This window comes from Passer domesticus, chromosome 5 (assembly GCF_036417665.1).
Source record: "Passer domesticus isolate bPasDom1 chromosome 5, bPasDom1.hap1, whole genome shotgun sequence".
Lineage (NCBI taxonomy): Eukaryota > Metazoa > Chordata > Aves > Passeriformes > Passeridae > Passer > Passer domesticus.
The window spans coordinates 20,850,685-20,869,053 of NC_087478.1; the positions used below are offsets into that span (position 1 = coordinate 20,850,685).

An 18,369-nucleotide genomic window follows, 5' to 3' on the forward strand; every position below is an offset into this window, starting at 1 on the left:
TGATTTGTGGTCATATCCTATACACCACTATATCAGAACTAGAATTTCTTTGTCAGGTAAATTGTAATTCCACCCAGGAGTTTATTTTATTTTGAAAATACCTTTATAGGGTTGCCTTTTTTGGGTGATCTAAATTCTCTTCTTGGGTGACCAGAGCAGAGAACAATACTTTTCATAATGAAAGAATGCAAATCACATTCTATTTTGTAACAAGCAATAAATAACTTTCAGTATAATGTAACAGTTCTTAAGAAGAAGTGTTTTAGTCTTGACAGTTTTGGTAATCAACCACAAACTAGTTCTTTTGGAAATAGCTTTAGATGGTGCTTTCCTACAAGATATAATTATCTGCTTAAAATCCTTGTATTGTATCTGATTCTTTAGCTTTTGCAAGATATAACTTTTTTTTAGTAGTGTCTAATATGAGAATGATGGATTATATTGTCTCTTCCATAATAAATATTTTATTTTTAATTCTAAGAGTAGTTTCTGTCAAGAATTTCTTCTGACTGAAGCCTGGTTATGGTGCTCAATACAATTGCAGTCTTTCACCCAGCACTTTTCTGAAGTCCAGTCAATGATATACTTTTGGAAATGTCAGATTAAGGGCAATTTAATTTGCAGCAAGGCCTTTGTGAGTTTTGCATGTGTGTCGTTCTGATCCTTTCCTTGGTAAAATGATGAGAAATAGAGTTATTTCACAGATTTCAGAATTTCTCATATTTCTGGATATTTTCTGTAGCAACTTTCATACCCTATGTAAGTTATGAGGACAAGTATGAGTTTATGAAGCACAAAGAGTAATGAAATCTTTGTACAGAAAGTATCAGTATAGTGTTGGTTATTTTCTTCTTGGAGTAATTAAACAAGTACTAAGATTCAGTTTAGTTTTTAGACCAAAAGTTAAACAGATTCATTTATTCTTTAAATTGAGGCCTGGCACAGGAAAAAAAATTGGTTTGGACTGTATATTCTAGAACTCATAAACATATATATCTGCAGGGTTTTTAGTCACAAGAAAAGACACTGACGTCTGTGAGATGATATAACAGACCAGGGCTTCTGTTAAACCAGTGTATTTCTGGTGGTCACCAGTGACTGTCATTCCTTACTTCATTTCAAGCACAATTATACCTTGCACAGCAAAGTGACCATTGAAAAATATTGGCCAGGTCCATTGCTGTATTTTCAAGGTAACATCAGGTGTTAGCTAAGACATCCACTGATGTCTTAAACATTCCACAGAGCTCAAAATGTCCTTTCACCTTGTCCAAGATATTTCTATTGCCCCTTTAAAAAAAAAAAACAACCAAAACCCCACACCACAGTCCTGTTCTCATCACCTGCTTTTTACAGGAGAGCTGCTACTTTCAGGCCTTACCTGCTAAGAGTTTACTGCTGGGTAGCTGATGCACAGCCCAGCATGGGGCAGGGTTTTTTGCTCTCTAGATAAGAGACATTTTTGCAGACAGTGCAGAATGGATGCAGACAGGACAGGAGTCAGGGTAGGAGCTGTCAGGCCTCTCAGTGGGCAGTGGTATGAGAGATGTCTGGGGAGAGGAAAAGCAGTGATTTTGTGGGAGTGTGGGAGGCTGTTGTAGAGTTATAGTTAGTATTCAAGTGTTGACTGAATTTTTTATATGCTAAATGTGAGTCTAGAAAGTTTCTGCACATTGTCATGGGATACTAGCAATGTCCTTCCTTACAGAACAGCTAGTCCTTTAAAATTGTCCTATATGTCAACCTGAAAAATGTATCATGCCTTTTATAGCAGAAAATTCAAATAACCACACTTCAGCCTTATTCACACATCTGCTTTTAGTTTCTAGTACCTGTAAATACCAGAATATATATTCCTTCATGCTGTCCTCCCCAAAAAAAAAGTTTGCTTTCTGATTGATTTCACCCTGTTCAAGGGGAAGAAAGATCTGCTACTGTGTTCTTGAGCAGAATAATTCAAAGAAAATACTTCAATGAAGAAATAAATTGTCATTTCCTACAGGATTTTGGATGTTGCCTTTTATTCATGAGATGTCACTCTTGATTACATGCATATAGGATTTTAATATGAAGTTATTTCAGTAATTATATTTTCTTAATGATATTCTTCATTAGTATTGTACTTCCATTCAAAGGGTTTGGAAAGGTTTTGCTCAAGACAAAAAATTCAGTGCTTTGGGAAATAGTGCTGCAACCTCAACTATTCCTCCCAAGATTACTTCTGTAGTCCTCTTGTCGAAATTCAGAGCTAAACTGAATGGTGTTTGTCAGGCCAGTTTGGATTTTCAACTTAATAGCATCAGTTCTGAAGAAAATGGAAGTCTTGTAACCCCAGGGGCATCAGTTCTGTTAGCATGCAGTGATGGTATTTAAATAGGCTGGAGAGAGAGTGTTTTAGCTCCTGTAAACAAATGTTTTTTTTCTATAATGACAGAGTTTACTTTGGGAAAAAAGTGTCTGATTGGCCCAAAGGTTGTTGATTTGTTCTCATTTACTCTAATGATAGAAGAGTGTTGGAAAGAATATTAAAACATCCTCAGAAAAGCAAGTTACCTTTTTACCATGCTTAAGTATGTGACTCTGAACAATGTTTCTAAGCCCTGCAAGCTACATAATGAAATACTTTGAATTATTTTTGTTTGTAGCTAAACCAATACTGAGAAAATACCATGGAGAAATGGTATGTTGGCATCATTAATACATTTGTCAGTACTTGAGGTATTGCAGTATCTCTCTTATGCATCTATTGCACAAGGAAAATTGGCTTTGACATACACATTTAAAAGAAAAACAAGTGGATTCTTCTGAAAACCATAAAACTATTCAAAGCTTTTTTTGTCCAATATAACCATTAGGAAAAACTCTGAAGGATAGTTTTGCACCTATAATTTTAAGATGAAATTTGCATGTGGATTTTTCTATCATAGAGCTCTTTATGCCTATGTAGCTTCTGTTTTGCATCTGCATGAGGGAATTTGACATTTAGGGTGTCTAGTAGACTGAGAGAGTACCAACACTCATAGACTAGTGGATTTACCTGTGTTTTCTGAGTTGGCCTGTTCTGTGCATCACCTCTCTTGTCATGAGAGGCCTGGGTGGGAATCAGCAGAGGGAAGCTGAGAATCAGTCACCCATCTACCCTGCTCTGTCTTATGCCTTTTCTGGGGATGGAAATCATGGACACTGGGATTTTGGCTGCAGATCTTTCTTTCAAGCTGCTTTGTTTTCTAAGACTGCCGAAACATTCAGTGTGAAGGAGCAGCAGTAGAATGGCTGTGTTAGCACAAAGAAATAAGGAAGTTGTTCTGGGCTTTATAAAAGGAGATCCTCTAAGCTTTTAATTTTACCTTGCCTGTGTTTCTTCCCCTAAATACTCTTTTGGAGCTTTAATGAAGTAATTAATGGTGTTTTGACATTCACTTGAGTTCTAGATCCAAGGGAGTTAAGCTTGCCTGAACACTCAAAGCCAAATATATCCGGCATTTAACTTGCACTTATATTAAAATCACCCGTGCACTTGACTCATCATGTTTTAGGTTATCAGATGAGGATAAAATTTGTCTACTTTAGTACTGAGGAATAAAAATAAATCTTTCCTACCAAAGGCTGTTGTATTATTAATTTATTTTTTTAATCTTTTTAAAGGAGAGTTTGTATGTCTTCAGGTAGGTGAATACAAAACAAATCATTTTTACAGCCACATTTCCAGACTGATGATTAAGTTTATTAATGTGTCTGACTGCTAGCTTATATGTGCATTTGAATGAATCCCTGTGAGCAAACTGAATAAGTTAATGACCCTTAGCATGAGTTTGTTACCTGTACTTCTTATGGCATGATAGTATTTTCTATTTCCTCTTTATCAATTTGAAGTAAAGAAGTTTTGCGTAGACAATTACTTGTTTCTCTGCAGCATTTTTCGTCCTGAGATGTCTTCAGCAGCAACTGTGAGGCTACTCCTGTGGAAAAGCCACAGGAAAAGAATGACCCTGTTTCTCTATCTCTCTGGCTCACTGGTAGTGAATTTTTTGTTCTGAAGCTCGGCTGCTTTTTACCCCATTTTTTTAATTTTTGAGGGAGAACCTTCTTAGCTCTTCCTTCTTCAGAGGAAGTTTCTTTGCAAAGAGCTGCCAGGACAAGATCCTTAGGGATTCCTGCACCCCAGTCACTCCAGAGGCAAAGATGCAGGTCAATGTGGAAACAAGCTGTCTCTTTCTCTCCCTCTCTCCCTCTCTCTCTCCATATATATATATATGTATCTATATGATAGATATATATTTTGGCCATAAACTCACTGTCAGGAAGAACTTCTTTATGTTGAGAGTGGAGACCATCAGAAAAGGCTGCTCAGGAAGGTCCCATCTGGACACGTTGGGTTTGACCCTGCCTTGGAAGGGAGGTTGGACTAGATGTCTTCCAGAGGTTTTTCCTCTCTAACCATTCCTGTTCTGTGATATTTTAAATAGAAATGTAATAGCACCTCTGTAATACAGGATGGACTGCCCCATTGCAAGAATAATTGTTTATGTTAAATGACTGAGAAATCTACAGCTCTCTTGTAATGAGCGATAATTCATGTGTTTATTTTTTTTTGTCCTCCAGGAAGGCATTTCTGTGCCTGTGCTAAAAATGAGAGAGCTCTCAGGACACCTTTTCAGCTGTCTTCTCTGCTGAGGCTGTCCTGGTCTCTAGGATCTAATCTCTCAGTCTCTGAGCTTTCAGGCTGTCCGTCCCAGATACCTTCTCACCTTGAAAGCAGATTGATTCTCGCCATCACAGTGCCTGGGAGATGCTGCTTGTCCTTTCATTTTTTCCCATACTTTGTGTTACAAGCCTCAAGGATAGTTGCTCAGATGCAGTCTGGTATCTGTGCCAAAGCTGTCTGATTTGTGGTTAGATATTCATAATTTCCAGCTTCTGAAATGTTTACAAGTATGTGCCTGTTTCTCTCTCTAAGTCTTCTATAGATAGGTGAATTATCTTCATTTTAGTGCTATAGACATTATATTAAAATTCTCAAACCAATTAAAATAACCTTGGTCAGAAACATGAGTAGATATTTAAAAAAAAAAAAGTAACCCTAGGACTAAAAGTTTACAGCCTATGGATAAAAAGTAAGAGAAGAGTAAAAATAGGATTTATCTGTACTTTTTCCGTATAGGAATCTGTTTCTTGAGATAATGAATAAATAAATTGACTTCCAGACATTTTAGCTACAAAGAGGAAAATTCTGTAATAATATTGAGGCTATATATTTAGTAGAAATGTCAACTTCTAGCTGATGTTAAAAGGAGGTGTTGTATGGTAAGCACTCTGGGGCTATGGCAGGAGAAATATCCCTTGCAGATGATGTAAGGGAAGAGTCAATCCTGGTATCACCTTGGAATAAGCTGTCTTCCTAGCTGGTCATGCAGTGCCAAGGTTTTTTAATGTGGGAACACTAAATTTCCTGTAAATGAGGGAAAATAGTACTGAACCATGCCTGAGAGAGCCTCCAAGGTATACACAATTTCTGGAGAAGCTTTGTTTTATTCCTAGGAGCTCTGTAAACTCATGTTCCAGTCAATCTGGCACAGTCTTCTCGCTGTACTGTGTCTTTTCTCAGGGGGCTGAAGACAGCAGAATCTTTCCTGAAACACCTATGCCTCCTTTGGGAAACTTTTCTGAATTATATTCCATGTTTACCATACTAGAGTAACTACTTTTCCTTAAAGGTGGATAGCAGACTTTTGTGAAAACTAGTGTTTTCACACATGTTTGATGTTAGCAATCTCCATGTTTCCAGAAGAATAGAAACTGGAAGTTTATAACTTCTAGCAGCAGGAGAAAGTCCCCCTGTCCCTCTGCAGTTGTTCTAGAAAACTGATTCAGGACCCTGACTGCAGAAGTGGATGAGTGAGTTCTGTTGTGGAAAGAGTACATGCTGGACACTTCAGGCCATGGGGGTGGGATCAGAAGAAAGACAAAGCAAAGTGTTATTAGTTGAGTTCACCCTGTCCTGGACAAAGGCTCCCATCTGCTGGCCAAACCTTCATACTTGTTTCTGGCCTGCGTCTGTGAGAGTGCAAAGATTCCTGAGGCCCTTTTAGCCTTCCAGCAACTGCCCTTAATCTGTGCGGGCACCGCTGACATGACCTTGATATCAGAGGACTCTGACAACGAAGATGGCCCAGGATGACACATCCAACATGGCAAGAAAGCAAAGCCGTCATTGTGGACAGGATTGCTAACCTAACATGGAGGATTTTAAACTAGATTTTTAGGCTGAAGTGCCCTAAACTGTTGTCTTTTGGGCTTCACTCCATAGATCAGAACCTTCATAGACAGCAAAGTCAAATTCTTATGGTGCAACACAAATCTGAAGTTTGCCTTCTCATACATTAACTTCTGGATTAAATCTATTCTTCAGTTCTTACTCAGCTATTTGGGATTTTTTTATTTTGTGGATATGTGTCTATACATCACACCATCACTGACCCCTAGAAACAGTGGAAATACAGAACATTCTCCAGCTTATGCTATAGAATGGAACAGAAAGGGGGGAAATTGGATTCCATTTCTACTATTACCTAGCTTCTCCACATCATATTTACACAAAGTTGTCAGCTTGAAGTCTGTCTAATAAAGTCAACAATATTTAATTATTTGGAAAAAATACTGACATGATATTTAAGGTGCTTTTGCTTAGTTAATGCAATTCTCATTAACATTTTTTGACCTAATTGTGTATATTCCCTTTGGTTTCAACACCCCAGAGAAATTCTTACCAGTGATTAGTAAGGCAAGAAAATATTTTGCATTATATTTTTGGAGAGTGAGTAGGGTAAGCAGAAGGAGAGGGGATTTCCTTATGAAGCAAGGATGACTTCAGGAAAATAGAAAACACTGTGAGCCACTTTAGGACATAAATATGCATATAGCAACAAGGTTTGCATGATAATATTTCCGTTGTCTTGGATATGGTAATCTCTGTGCAGGTGGTGGGAGAGGAGGAGGGTGGAAGACTTTTCTAAGGAGGATCAGGACGTGAGTCATAACTCATTTAAGGCCCATCACTTCCTGCCTAGGGTGGGTGTGGGAGGGTATTCCCTAGGCAGAACCTGAAACTAAGTTGTATTTAAGGTGACAGCCAGTATCTATTTCAGCAGGGTCTGGGGGAAGGTGAGAGAGAGAATAAAAACACCCATTTCTTTGATCCTCTTACTCACCAGAGATTACAGTGCAGCTGGGACTTCCACAGTATTCATGGTAGGCGTACAGATAACTGCTTAAGCACTTTAAATAACTCTGGGGGCTTTTCCACCTCTCCATTGATTACCTAGGGACCCTACATTTCTGACTTAAAAGATACTTTATTTAGATGGTTCAATAGGCTCTGCAAATAGCTCTGAAGCTTTTTGCCCTGCTTAGGTGTAGGAAGAACATTCATACAAATAAGAAGACAAAGACTTGAGTGAAAAAGTATAAGTAAAAGTTTAGTTATTTTGTATTCATAGTTTTGGTGGCGAAGTTGGGGTGGAAGGCATTTCCATAGTTAGCAACAACTGAGGAGTTTGATCTTTACAGTGAGGAAGACAGCACTGTGATGAGTGTGAGAAGTCCATCTTAATGGTATCCCTGAACTCCAATAAGCAGATGTGAAAACCAAGATATATTTAGATTAGTTAGATTTAAGATGTTTATGGTATGGCATATTGCAGACTTTTTTTTAAATTTCTGTTAATAAAAAATGATGCTTTGCATCCATGTCCTGGATTTATCTGAAGGATGTATTCTTAGTATTTATTGTGACTAAATCTGTAAATAGCTTGTCATTGTTATCCTTCCTTCTGTCACAGCATAATGTGCTTTCCTTGTGTTTTCATCCTGTCTGGCAGTGGTGGCCAAACATTGTACGTTCAGCAAGTAAGAAGGGTAAACCTGGGTTTTGCCAAATGATCTGTTGCATTGCAAATGCCAAAAGAAAGAGAGGCAGAAAATTCAATTGTTTTCAGTGACACTTCTGACCTGTGCTAACATCTTTTTTCTCCTCTATAATCCCCTACTGATTCAGTAATTTGAATCCTAATGTGATTCTAATCACATCTAATTGTGCAGTTTAATATTTATATTTGTTATTTAAAAACAGTGCTGCTCTAGACACCCAGTGGTCTGACTCCTCATCACCCCATGATACTTTTTTCTGAATGACAGTCTCTGTGGTAGCAGTATTCTTATGGTACAGTCTTGATGTTTTCAAAGGAGGTTTTGGTAAAGGTTTCTTATGCTTTCCTTTTGATTGGTTCCTATGGAGTTTAAGTGTTTTTTCTGTCTGGTTCACTCTGTTTAGGAGAACTGTTGCCTGTTTATTCAATATATTGTGTCCTGGAAAAGGCAGTGTAAGAAAAATCTCTGACCTTACAGATGAGATGAAAATGTTTTGTCTACTCTAATGTTGCTTGAGCTGCAGGGAACTCTGGGAGGATCTCACAAAACTGCATGGGCAGAAGTGTGACAAGATGTGATTTCATGTAGCTCTAATGTAGCTAAGCTAAGGTGCTACATCAGAGGAGAAATAAACCAGTGCATGGCCAGAAGATGCTGAACTGAGCATGGGCAGTTACAACTCAGAAAGACACTTGGTTTCCGTGTGGTGAAATCATTAGCTCTTTATACATCAGTTCATCATTTTCCTCCTGTGTATAACCTTCTTATGCCTTTACATTCAATATTGTGTGCAGCTTTTTTCTCCCTCTCTGAAGGATATAGGGGACGTCAGTGAGGACAAGAGGGTGGCATTGAAAATCATGGAATAGCAGCCTTTTTGCAGAGAGGCTGAAAGGGCTGAAACTCTTCAGTCTGCAGCTGAGAAGGTTGACAGGGAGGAGTATGGTTGAAGTTTACAAAGTTATGAAAGTACTGGGTAAGATGAATGTGTACCTTCACTTGATACATGCCACACCACCAGAAACTAGGACAGTCAAGAAAATTTATAGGAGATAGAAAATGGAAGCAACGCTTCCATGTACAACTTCTGGAGAAATTCCCAAACCTTTTGTCACAGGGAGTGATGAGGGCAGAGATTGAAAAGGTATGGACAAGTTAATGGAGAGCAGGTCCATAATTTGACATTACTAGGATTTTGCCTGGGTGTACCTTTTAACATGCCACACATTTCCTCAGGCTCTAACTATCATTAGGGATGTTTGCTTTGGAGAGCAGTCAGACCTCAGCATTTTACCCAAATAATCTCCTCTGCTGTCCCACAATTCTGGTCTATGTGGACCAAATTCTGGGGGAATTTAAAGTTGTCATTTTTTTTTTCAAATTTGTTTTTTATTTGGGCTTTTTTTCCCCCTTTCACAATCTGCTGGTAGTAATGTCCAAGTATCATAATGATTCCAAGGCTAAGTAGAGTCTGTAATACTTACAGACACTCTAGCTAAAGACTATTAGATGTCTAAATATATGCTGTGTCATTTTTCTCTCCTTGTTGCCTAAACAGACTGCTGTGAATAAATAAATATTTTAAATATCTCTATCTAGGTCAGAGTATCTTTATCACTGAATGCTCACATTGCATAATGAACAGCTTCTGTGAACCAAATAAAGCATCTTTGCATCAAGTCAGAATTAAAACTAGTAGCAGACTCAGTATTGAGGTAGTGATTTTCTTTGTAAATATGAGGTCTTAGCAGACTTTCTTCAAATGGTGTTATCCCAATATCCAGGGAAAACAGTGATATGTGTGCATTATTGAATTATCTTTATTTGTTTACATACTACTTGCCATGATTTTTTCAAGACAAGAAACTGATCTCAGCTCTTGGAATTTAGGTTATCAGAACACCAACATTCCCATAAAATATATGTTTTATTTGGGCAAGCAGTGCAGAGAAATTATATGACTGTTGTGGAAAGGACCATGCCTATAAATTAGTGAAAATCCTGCTTGGGAAGCTCTAGTTTCTTTTCAGCTCTCATAGACAAGAATGCTTCTGGGGTCCTGTACAAATCCAAACAGACCAACAAAAACCTCATTCTTAACTGTGCAAGGACATTTGCATTACTTTTCTGAGTGTCCTGTTCAAAAATATGTATTCAACTCTGTAGATCAAAATATGCAATAAAATATTGAAGACTACATTTTAATTTTGTCTAGAATAAATTTTGAACTGTTAATTTATTTTTTAGTTTTCTTCAGTAATGGTAATGTTAAGTAGAAGAATATTAAATGTCACGTGACATTTGGGACACACAATAAAGGCCAAGGTTGTCTGGCAAGGTTAATCAAGTTCACTGCTAATAAAAGGTTTTCGACTACTTACAGTTTCTCTGAAAGGTTAACAGCAGTCAAGTAGGAAAGATGATTGATAGGGAAGCAATTATTGACTGAAGTTGCAGTGTACAGCTGCACATCACAGTACTAAATAAACTTTTCTTGATAAAGATTTCCTCGTTAATACATGGTGTGTATTTATTTCTTCAAATGTCTTACCATTTACAGTATTGGCAGTGTACAGTGAAAGTTTGACCTGTGTACATGTACTGAATGGAGTGGATTTATGTTAGCTCTTCCCACTGTGTTCATTGTGACTAGCTTGAATATTGTATGTGCTTCTTTTCCTGTTCATTTTCAAGTCTTGTCATAGGTTTTACTTGTGATTTTGGTATTGGAAGTCCCTGAAAAAATGAATCAGGAGAGACATTTTAACCAGTGCTGAAAATGCAAAACTGCATATACTTTTATTTTCCAAACTTGAATGCAAGAAAAGGCCATATTAAATTCTCGGCTTTGATTATTTTGGAAATTGCCTAAGGGTCCATCCTCTGGTTGATTAAAAAAAAAAGTATATATTTTAAAATTTTATCGTTTTCAATGTTGTTTTTGACAAGTTCTAATTATTTTTTAAATTAATTTAATTATTTAATATATTCATTACTCTAGATTTTGGGTTGGTTTTAATCGTAAATAAAATAGTTTATAAATCAGTATACAGTAAGTTTAATTAACGAGTACAAGCAATTAGTATAAATGATATCTTATAAATCAATATTGGAATCAAATAAACAGGTTCAGAACTTCATAAAAACATTTCAGAGAACAAAGTATCTCATTATCCGAGATTGTACATGATTTATTTAGAGCTTTTAGGTTGTACAATGATTGTAAAAAACCTTTTTTTAGTGAGGTCCTATACAGATTGTACAAATGTATACATTAAAGGTCCTCAGGCACAGTTTTTGAAAACACTGATTTGATTGGATTTTTTTTTCTAATCAGCTGAAGCCAGTGTACAGTATTTGACTGTTGACTGGCCTTGCTCTTTACCTTCATTATTATTTGTTTTTAACAATATTGACACACTGCAGAGAATGATATGCTAATTGCGTTCTCTGATCATCTAAACACCTTCCATCCTAATTTCAATATTTATATGATCATAAAACTGATGCTTACCATCCCCCCCCAGAAAACTGTTAAAAAAAATTAGCAGTCAGTAAGACTTTTGACTAAAATTAATTTTCACAGATGTTTGGGCTCTGTGTTGCCAGAAAACTGAGTGATCAGCCTCGCCAGTTGTCTGAGAGGCAGTCTTGTGCTCTGCTAGAGCAAAATCAATACAAAAAGCCTGAGAGGCCTGATGGTGCATTGGGAGAAGTTGTTTGAACACCTAATACGACTTTTGGACCTGCACAGCTTTTTAAAGTCTACTTACTGCAGACAAATGGAAAGCAAAAATTATTTCAGTGGTAGCTGAGTTTTGTAGTATTTTTTTTAAAAATGTCTACTGCATTCTACATGAGAAATAATTTCAAAAGTAGGTGCATTTTCTTCCTCTTTAACTATTCAGATTTTCTCTCTCTTGACACCCTTTCCCTTATGTTTCACTAGATTTTTTTTTTTTGTTGCACATATTCTAAAACAAAATTTTCCATATATTTACCCAAAACTAGTGATTTTTGACAGATTTGCTTATGTTGACTGGGGAAAGGGCTGAGTTGGGAAGAGCAAGATATAGAAAATGAGTTTTTGAAATTTGTGATTTGCAGAATTCTGTGAGAAATCCAAAGGATTTCACTACCACAGTTTAGGTCATCTGTCAGCATAGTCATTTGCGTAATACATGATAGGAATTTTACAGCATGCAGAGAATATGAGAGTTTTAAAATATCATTTTATTGATCTCTTTTATGAATCATAATTAATCCTCTGTGTAATCTATGGACAAGGAAGAGAAAATATCTTAAAACTAAAGCTAAATGACACGGCCTCCACTGAAATAGAGTGATGACATTTTCTTTACTTTTACAGCTGTATCTTTCTTGCTGTGAAACAGGAGGCAGGAGGTTTATCAAAAGGTCCAGCAGTAGCTTAAGAAAGCTCCACACATCCTGCCCTTTAATTAAATCTGTTTTTTACCTCCTGTATGATGTGGAGGCAATTTACTTTCATCACAGTCTCATCCTTCAGAAGTTAAGTCCTGTTGAATTCATGTCCAAAAGCTATTTCAGTCATGAACTGGGTATGATCTTCTCTTTTGGCCTGAACTGAAATTTGTTGGTTCTTCCACTTTCCTATATTTAGTTAGTAATCTTGGTACACAAACTTGGGAACCTTTGGGAATCTCTGCAGGCCATTTGTGTTCAGTGTACAGTGCCTCCTTAGCACTGCAGACACCTTTATTTTTTTCCCAGTCTGCTCCTTTTAAGCAACTCTGCCTGTGTAAAGATAAGCACAGGAACAAATACTGCAGGCCTGAGAGGTGCCAGGTCTGTCTGAAGCAAAACTCCTTTTTTTTAGAGTCAGAGATAAGAGTACCAAGGACAGTGATCTGAAAACTGCCAGTATTTGCAGCTAGTACACCCATTACCTGCCTGCTGCTTTCTTGATTGACAACCAAAGTTGAGTGCTAGAACTTCCCTGTCTTCTTCCAGCTTTGATCCTGGATGCCATTAGTTGCTTCCAGAAAACCATTTTTTTCATTACCGTATTATCTCAACAATTTAGATCCAAGTCCTTTGTTCCATTTGGTTTATGTTGGAAGTTTTTACCTTGGCTGTCTGGCAGTAATCAGGGATGAACCCTGCAGGTTACTTCACAGGGGCATCTGCAAACAACCTTTCAGCTCAGCAGGCTCAGACTTGGTTATGTGTGACAAAAGGTAGCTGTAAAGGAAAAACAAGCATTGCTGTCACACAGAATGAAAAAATTCTTTGGATTTCATGTTGCAGAAAGAAGAGCAAGTACTTAGATATGTGTAGCATCATTTTAGTCATTACATGTAGAGAAATTTATAATGCTGTGGGCATATATCTGTAGTTTCATGTTGATGTTACTGTGAATTAGAAAGCTGCACGGAAGCTAACACAGCAGTAATAAAATAGTCACGTGGAGGAACTATCAGTTTGAGCATTGTGAAGGTAAAGAACAATAACCTGCAGCAGTTTTGTATTCATCTATACACAAGCTGATCTTGTTTCTTGGGCATAGAGTATCTGACTTCATGTGTAGGGTAGTGTAGGTGTGTGCTGAGGCTTTAGCACAGCACCTTCTGCCAGCATCAGTACCTTTTATACCTTAAGTTGCACATTAACCAGATTTTTTTTCTAGTGTACATTTTTTTCTTTTGTACCAAAATACACTGCTACATTACAGCCTTGTAAGTAATTTTAAAAGAGAAAAAAATATTTCAATAGGAATCACAAAGTATGCTGTCTTTTTCCGACCTGTTTAACTATAGAAACATTCATTTATTCAGAGGTATTTCTGTTCTGTGGTGTTCAGGCATACAAATTAAGCAAGTTTGTCAAGTAAGATAGCATGATGTTTCTGAATAGTAATTTGTAACTCTGATAAGTTTACAGTCTTACTTAAATGATCAGATAAACTGAGGAGCATTGACTTCATGCAGATTCAAGACAGAGGGCAGCACAACCTGAAGATGTGTCTGAATGCAGTTTGATTTAGCCTTTGGTAGTGGATGTTTGTAGCTTGAGTACTGCAAAAGTGATTTTTCAAAGGTTCATAATGTGATCAGAGTTGAGCTGATTTTCTCAGTTGGGATCCTGCTAAATGTCAGATCCTTACTTCAAAGCAAGGTACTCTTCAACTCTTTGACGAGATGGTCACCACTTTTCTTATTACTGATAAAGCAGTGTATTGTCTGTTGTCTAGCATGGTCTCTTCAAAAGCAAGGGAGTGTTTTGGCTGAAATCCTTAAAACAGAAATTTGGAGTAGAAAACTTCAGTCTGTCTTTCAGAAGTGGACACTTACATAAGCAGCTGTAATCCTCTTAATAAGAATTGTTGGGCAGCTTGCATTTTGAGCATGCTCCCACTCTATCTCCAAAGATGATTGTACTTTTAAGAATGAGAAAAAATAAAGGCAACTGCAAGCATTAAGGAATAAAAATACTTTTTAATTAATAGCTTGACATCTGATGGTGGTAAGCTTATTTTAGAAAGCTGTTTTAATTTAACACCATTGTGGGGATAAAAAGAGATGATGATCTGTCTTTTTTTTTCAAAGTAACTTTTTATGCACTCAAGTGTAGTCACTCATAAATACTGACTTTTCTGATGAAGCTTTAAAAATCACTGTCATCTTTGCAGAACGAAAACCTATCTTACTCATGCTTTTGCTCAGTTGAGAATGTTCCAACTGAATTAACTAGCCCTCGAAAGGGGAGTCAATGTCTGTGCCTAGGTTTTACAAGTTTTTGACACTGTATGTGGGGCATTTAGGGGAAACGTTGGTCTGTTTAGTCAGGACTTCTCATGTACCTGATTTACTGAAAACAGGTCTCTGGTGTCTGTAGAGTGTTCTATAGTGAGGTCCCCTGCTGCTAAAATACAAACTGGTTATGTGAGGTTTAAGTGAAAAGGGAAGCATCTCTAGTATTGATAAAATCAGTGAATAGCTATGGTATGGTACATTTCTTGTTGCAGCAAGCTAAGTTTCTTATTAAATGGGATTTCTGTATACCCTCTTTTTCAATAATCTCTAATGCTGCAATTTTTAAAAAAAACTTTATATTTAAGAATAGAAAACATTATGTGTGATGTCCATGTAAATGTGAATTGTTCTCAAAAAAAACCCCAAAAAACCATTTTTTACAAAGCCTCTATTATAAATCCTTTCAGATCAATGGTTTCTTTTAACCAAATTTCAATTGCAATACTGAGAAGAATCTGAGTAGTTGTTCTGCACTGTTGCATTTATATTAATTTCTATGCAGTGGCATGCTTTTCTAGTTTTTATTTAAGTTTGAAAATTACTCCAAGGGTTTTAATAGCTTGATATCCACAGATGTCTTGGGTCTAGATCTGATCCTCAAATATGGAATTAAGGAAAAGGGTACACTTGATGTTAATGGTTGTCACTTCTCCCCACTCATGTGATGGGTCCTATCCAGTGTCTCCCTATGTAAAAAAGTGGACACAACTCAGAAATTCCAAATTCTTACATTTCCAGAATTTTCTCAATTTTACTGATGTTTTCACTTCATATTCAGTAGATAAATAATAATTGAGTACACATTCATAATCACTCCAGTGCGTTGCTTGTAAAGTTGTTTTTTCATGTAGTTTTTTGAGTTTAGAATAAAACCAAGCAAAATGACCTTGCATGGAATGAGATATCAAGGTTACTGTTTTTCTGATTATAACTTCATTTTGCATACTGCAAAAATAATAATATCAACAGCTTTATTTCTTACTGGGACAGATGTGAATGACCTACCAGTGATTATTACCTTGGCTCTTTTATGTAAGTAAAGCAAACTTCTTTGCTTTTCACCTCTTCAGCTTCTTTCCATGCTTTACAAAACATCATTACATACAAGCAGCAAACTCATTAGAATTTTAAAGTATTTTGGGAAAAAGACTGAAGTTTTAAAATAAGTAAGTAGGGAACTCATCTTTTAAGCCCTCAAGTACAAAGAGATGATGAAAAGCAATGCAGAGTTAAGAAAAATGCTAAGATTTTCAAAATTAGCTTACATATTCATTAGCTTGAATGATCATTTTTTAAAATGGAAAAATAGCTAAATATTAGTCTTTAAGTAAAATCTCTTACTTCTTCAAATGAATTAATAATGGAGGCAGTCATTTAAGTTGTATTGACACAGGAAAAGGTTTTAGCTTTATTCCATTCTCCTACACTCTTCTTTTTGCAGAAATCAAAATTCAGTCATAGAAATTATTTTCAAGCAGATATTTTCAAGCAATTGCCTGTCATGGCATATATTATTAAAATAAGTTTGACCTCTTAGCAAAAAAAAAAGAAAAACAAATTAGTTTTACTTATTGGACAGGCTTTCACAGTGAGAAAACAAAAATAAGTACAAAATTATGTGGTATAATATTAAAAAAGTAGAAATATTCTCAGTGGTAAATTCAATAAGTCTCTCCTTTTGAGAAATGGAAGAATACAAACTTTGTATTGTATTCAATACAAAGTTTTGTTTTGAATGCAATAACTGTATTGTATTTTTTGAATACCATAACTGTATTCTGAAAACTTAAAACATTTTCTGTCATGAAGAACAGTTTTGTTGTTTATGCTCACAGTCAAGTTAAGCTTCAAGTTAGGAGGAGATTTATTGACAGGCTTAGTGGGAGAACCTTTCCAGTCTGGGCCATGATCCATCTTCTACTCTCTGGTATGAACTTGAGCCTCTTTTGGGTGTGCCATCAGCTTTTGTTCTCTATCTTTCTGGTAGCCTGGCTGAGTTTCTCCAAGGATCTTGCAAGATGCCAGATTGCACAGGTGACAGATTCCATGTTCCCTATCACTTCTCTACTAGCAGGAAAACACTTTTCATCCTGTTTCTAGATATGGTCAGATTTGCATTAAGCACATTGACCTGTAAGCACTAGATAGTGCATTTTTAATTGTTTTCTTTAGTTTTTTTTTTCTTTTTTATTTTATTTGGAATCCTAATTTTTCTGAATGCTTTGGTTTAAGAAGCATTGGATTTAAATAAGCATTGTAAAGGAGGTGGTGTTACAACGTTGGTGTGATACACTCAGAGTAGCAGTCTTAGTGAGAAAAACACTGAAAAACTTCAGTTTAATGTAATGAATAATTTCCCAAACTAACTGTATGTTCATAAGCTGGAGATCTGATTTAATTAAAGGACCAGTTTATGCCAATTTGCATCACTAGTCATTTTAAGTTTTCTTTTAGTTAAGAGCCACTCAGGTATCGTTAAACATTAGCTATATACTAAATGCGCTACAGTTGATTCAGCGTGTTTGTGTTTAGCCCTAGGGACAGAGAGAGCCCTCTCTGGCAACGCTGTCTTTGTCTTTGTTTGGCAATTACTCAGGTGAGATGGCGAGATGTGTCACTCTTTTTTCCTCTTAACCAGCTGTGCAGGGCCATGCATTGAGCTGAAGCCCCAGTCCACCTCCCCTCCCCTCCGCTGCCCAAAAAACGTAAACAGGTGAAAAATGCGTTGGGCAGTCTCATTCCTGTTGAGACCCAGCTGTTCTGTTGATGTGAAGAGGTATGTCCTTCCTCTTTGCCTCCCTGACAGAAGTCAGACATTTAGTCCTGACTATTCTGTAAGTATGAAAATTGGAAGTTCACAAATTGGACATGCCTTGGTGTGAGCAGTTGGGCAATACTGGGAGAAAGGAGCTTTTTGAGTGAAACAACACTATTCTTAGGAGACATAGTTGCACAGTTTTATTCCATATACCTATATATGCGTATACAGGAACTCATGGAACCAAAGGATAAATTTCCTTGCAAACATTTTCTAAGCCAATCTGTTATTCCAGTTTTCTGATTCATGGAGAAATTATTTTAGCTGCTATTTTTACAAATAAATCATACCTTTTCTGTTTAGTCTGAGTATTAAAAATTCAAGGGAGCACTGGTTACCCTTCAGAAACCCTGACTGCTCTGACTGTATGGTGGCCATTATATTTCTTTCATCTTGGTGAGCCTCAAAGCTGTGTATTTGTTTAGTGTTTCACTAATTTTAAGATTAAAATTAATTTCTCTTGTTTTTTTAGCTAGATGGCTTGCTATAAATTTAAAATGTAATGCGTTTCTCACAGTTGGATTTATTTTTGTTCTCTTTCCAAGTTGGATAATGGAGATGAGCAAGCAGCCCAGATAAGACGTGAACTAGATGGACGACTGCAACTGGCAGAACAAATGGCAAGGGTAAGTGGTTGCTTTCTTGCATCAAAAACGTATCTTCATATGAGATTGAGTGGCATGATCCATAAAGTGTGTTTCCTATTTCTTATTCTAAAATGAAGCAGAAGATTGTTTGAAAACAGACTGGCAGATGCATTTCTTTCTGCTCTGAAGAGTGTCTGACAACTGGGCTAGGGAGAAAGCAAAACCTGGTTTTGGAAAGGCCTAT

General features: G+C 36.6%; 1 protein-coding gene across 12 annotated transcripts in view; it reads left to right on the plus strand.

The window, feature by feature from the left end:
• CADPS2 (calcium dependent secretion activator 2) overlaps positions 1-18,369 on the plus strand; it is a 282,995-nt gene that overhangs the window by 95,888 nt on the left and 168,738 nt on the right. For all 12 annotated transcript variants that reach the window (XM_064422269.1, XM_064422258.1, XM_064422259.1 and 9 more), the window contains one exon: positions 18,084-18,164. In XM_064422269.1, coding sequence (XP_064278339.1) covers positions 18,084-18,164 — 81 coding nt within the window. The remainder of the gene's footprint in view (positions 1-18,083; positions 18,165-18,369) is intronic.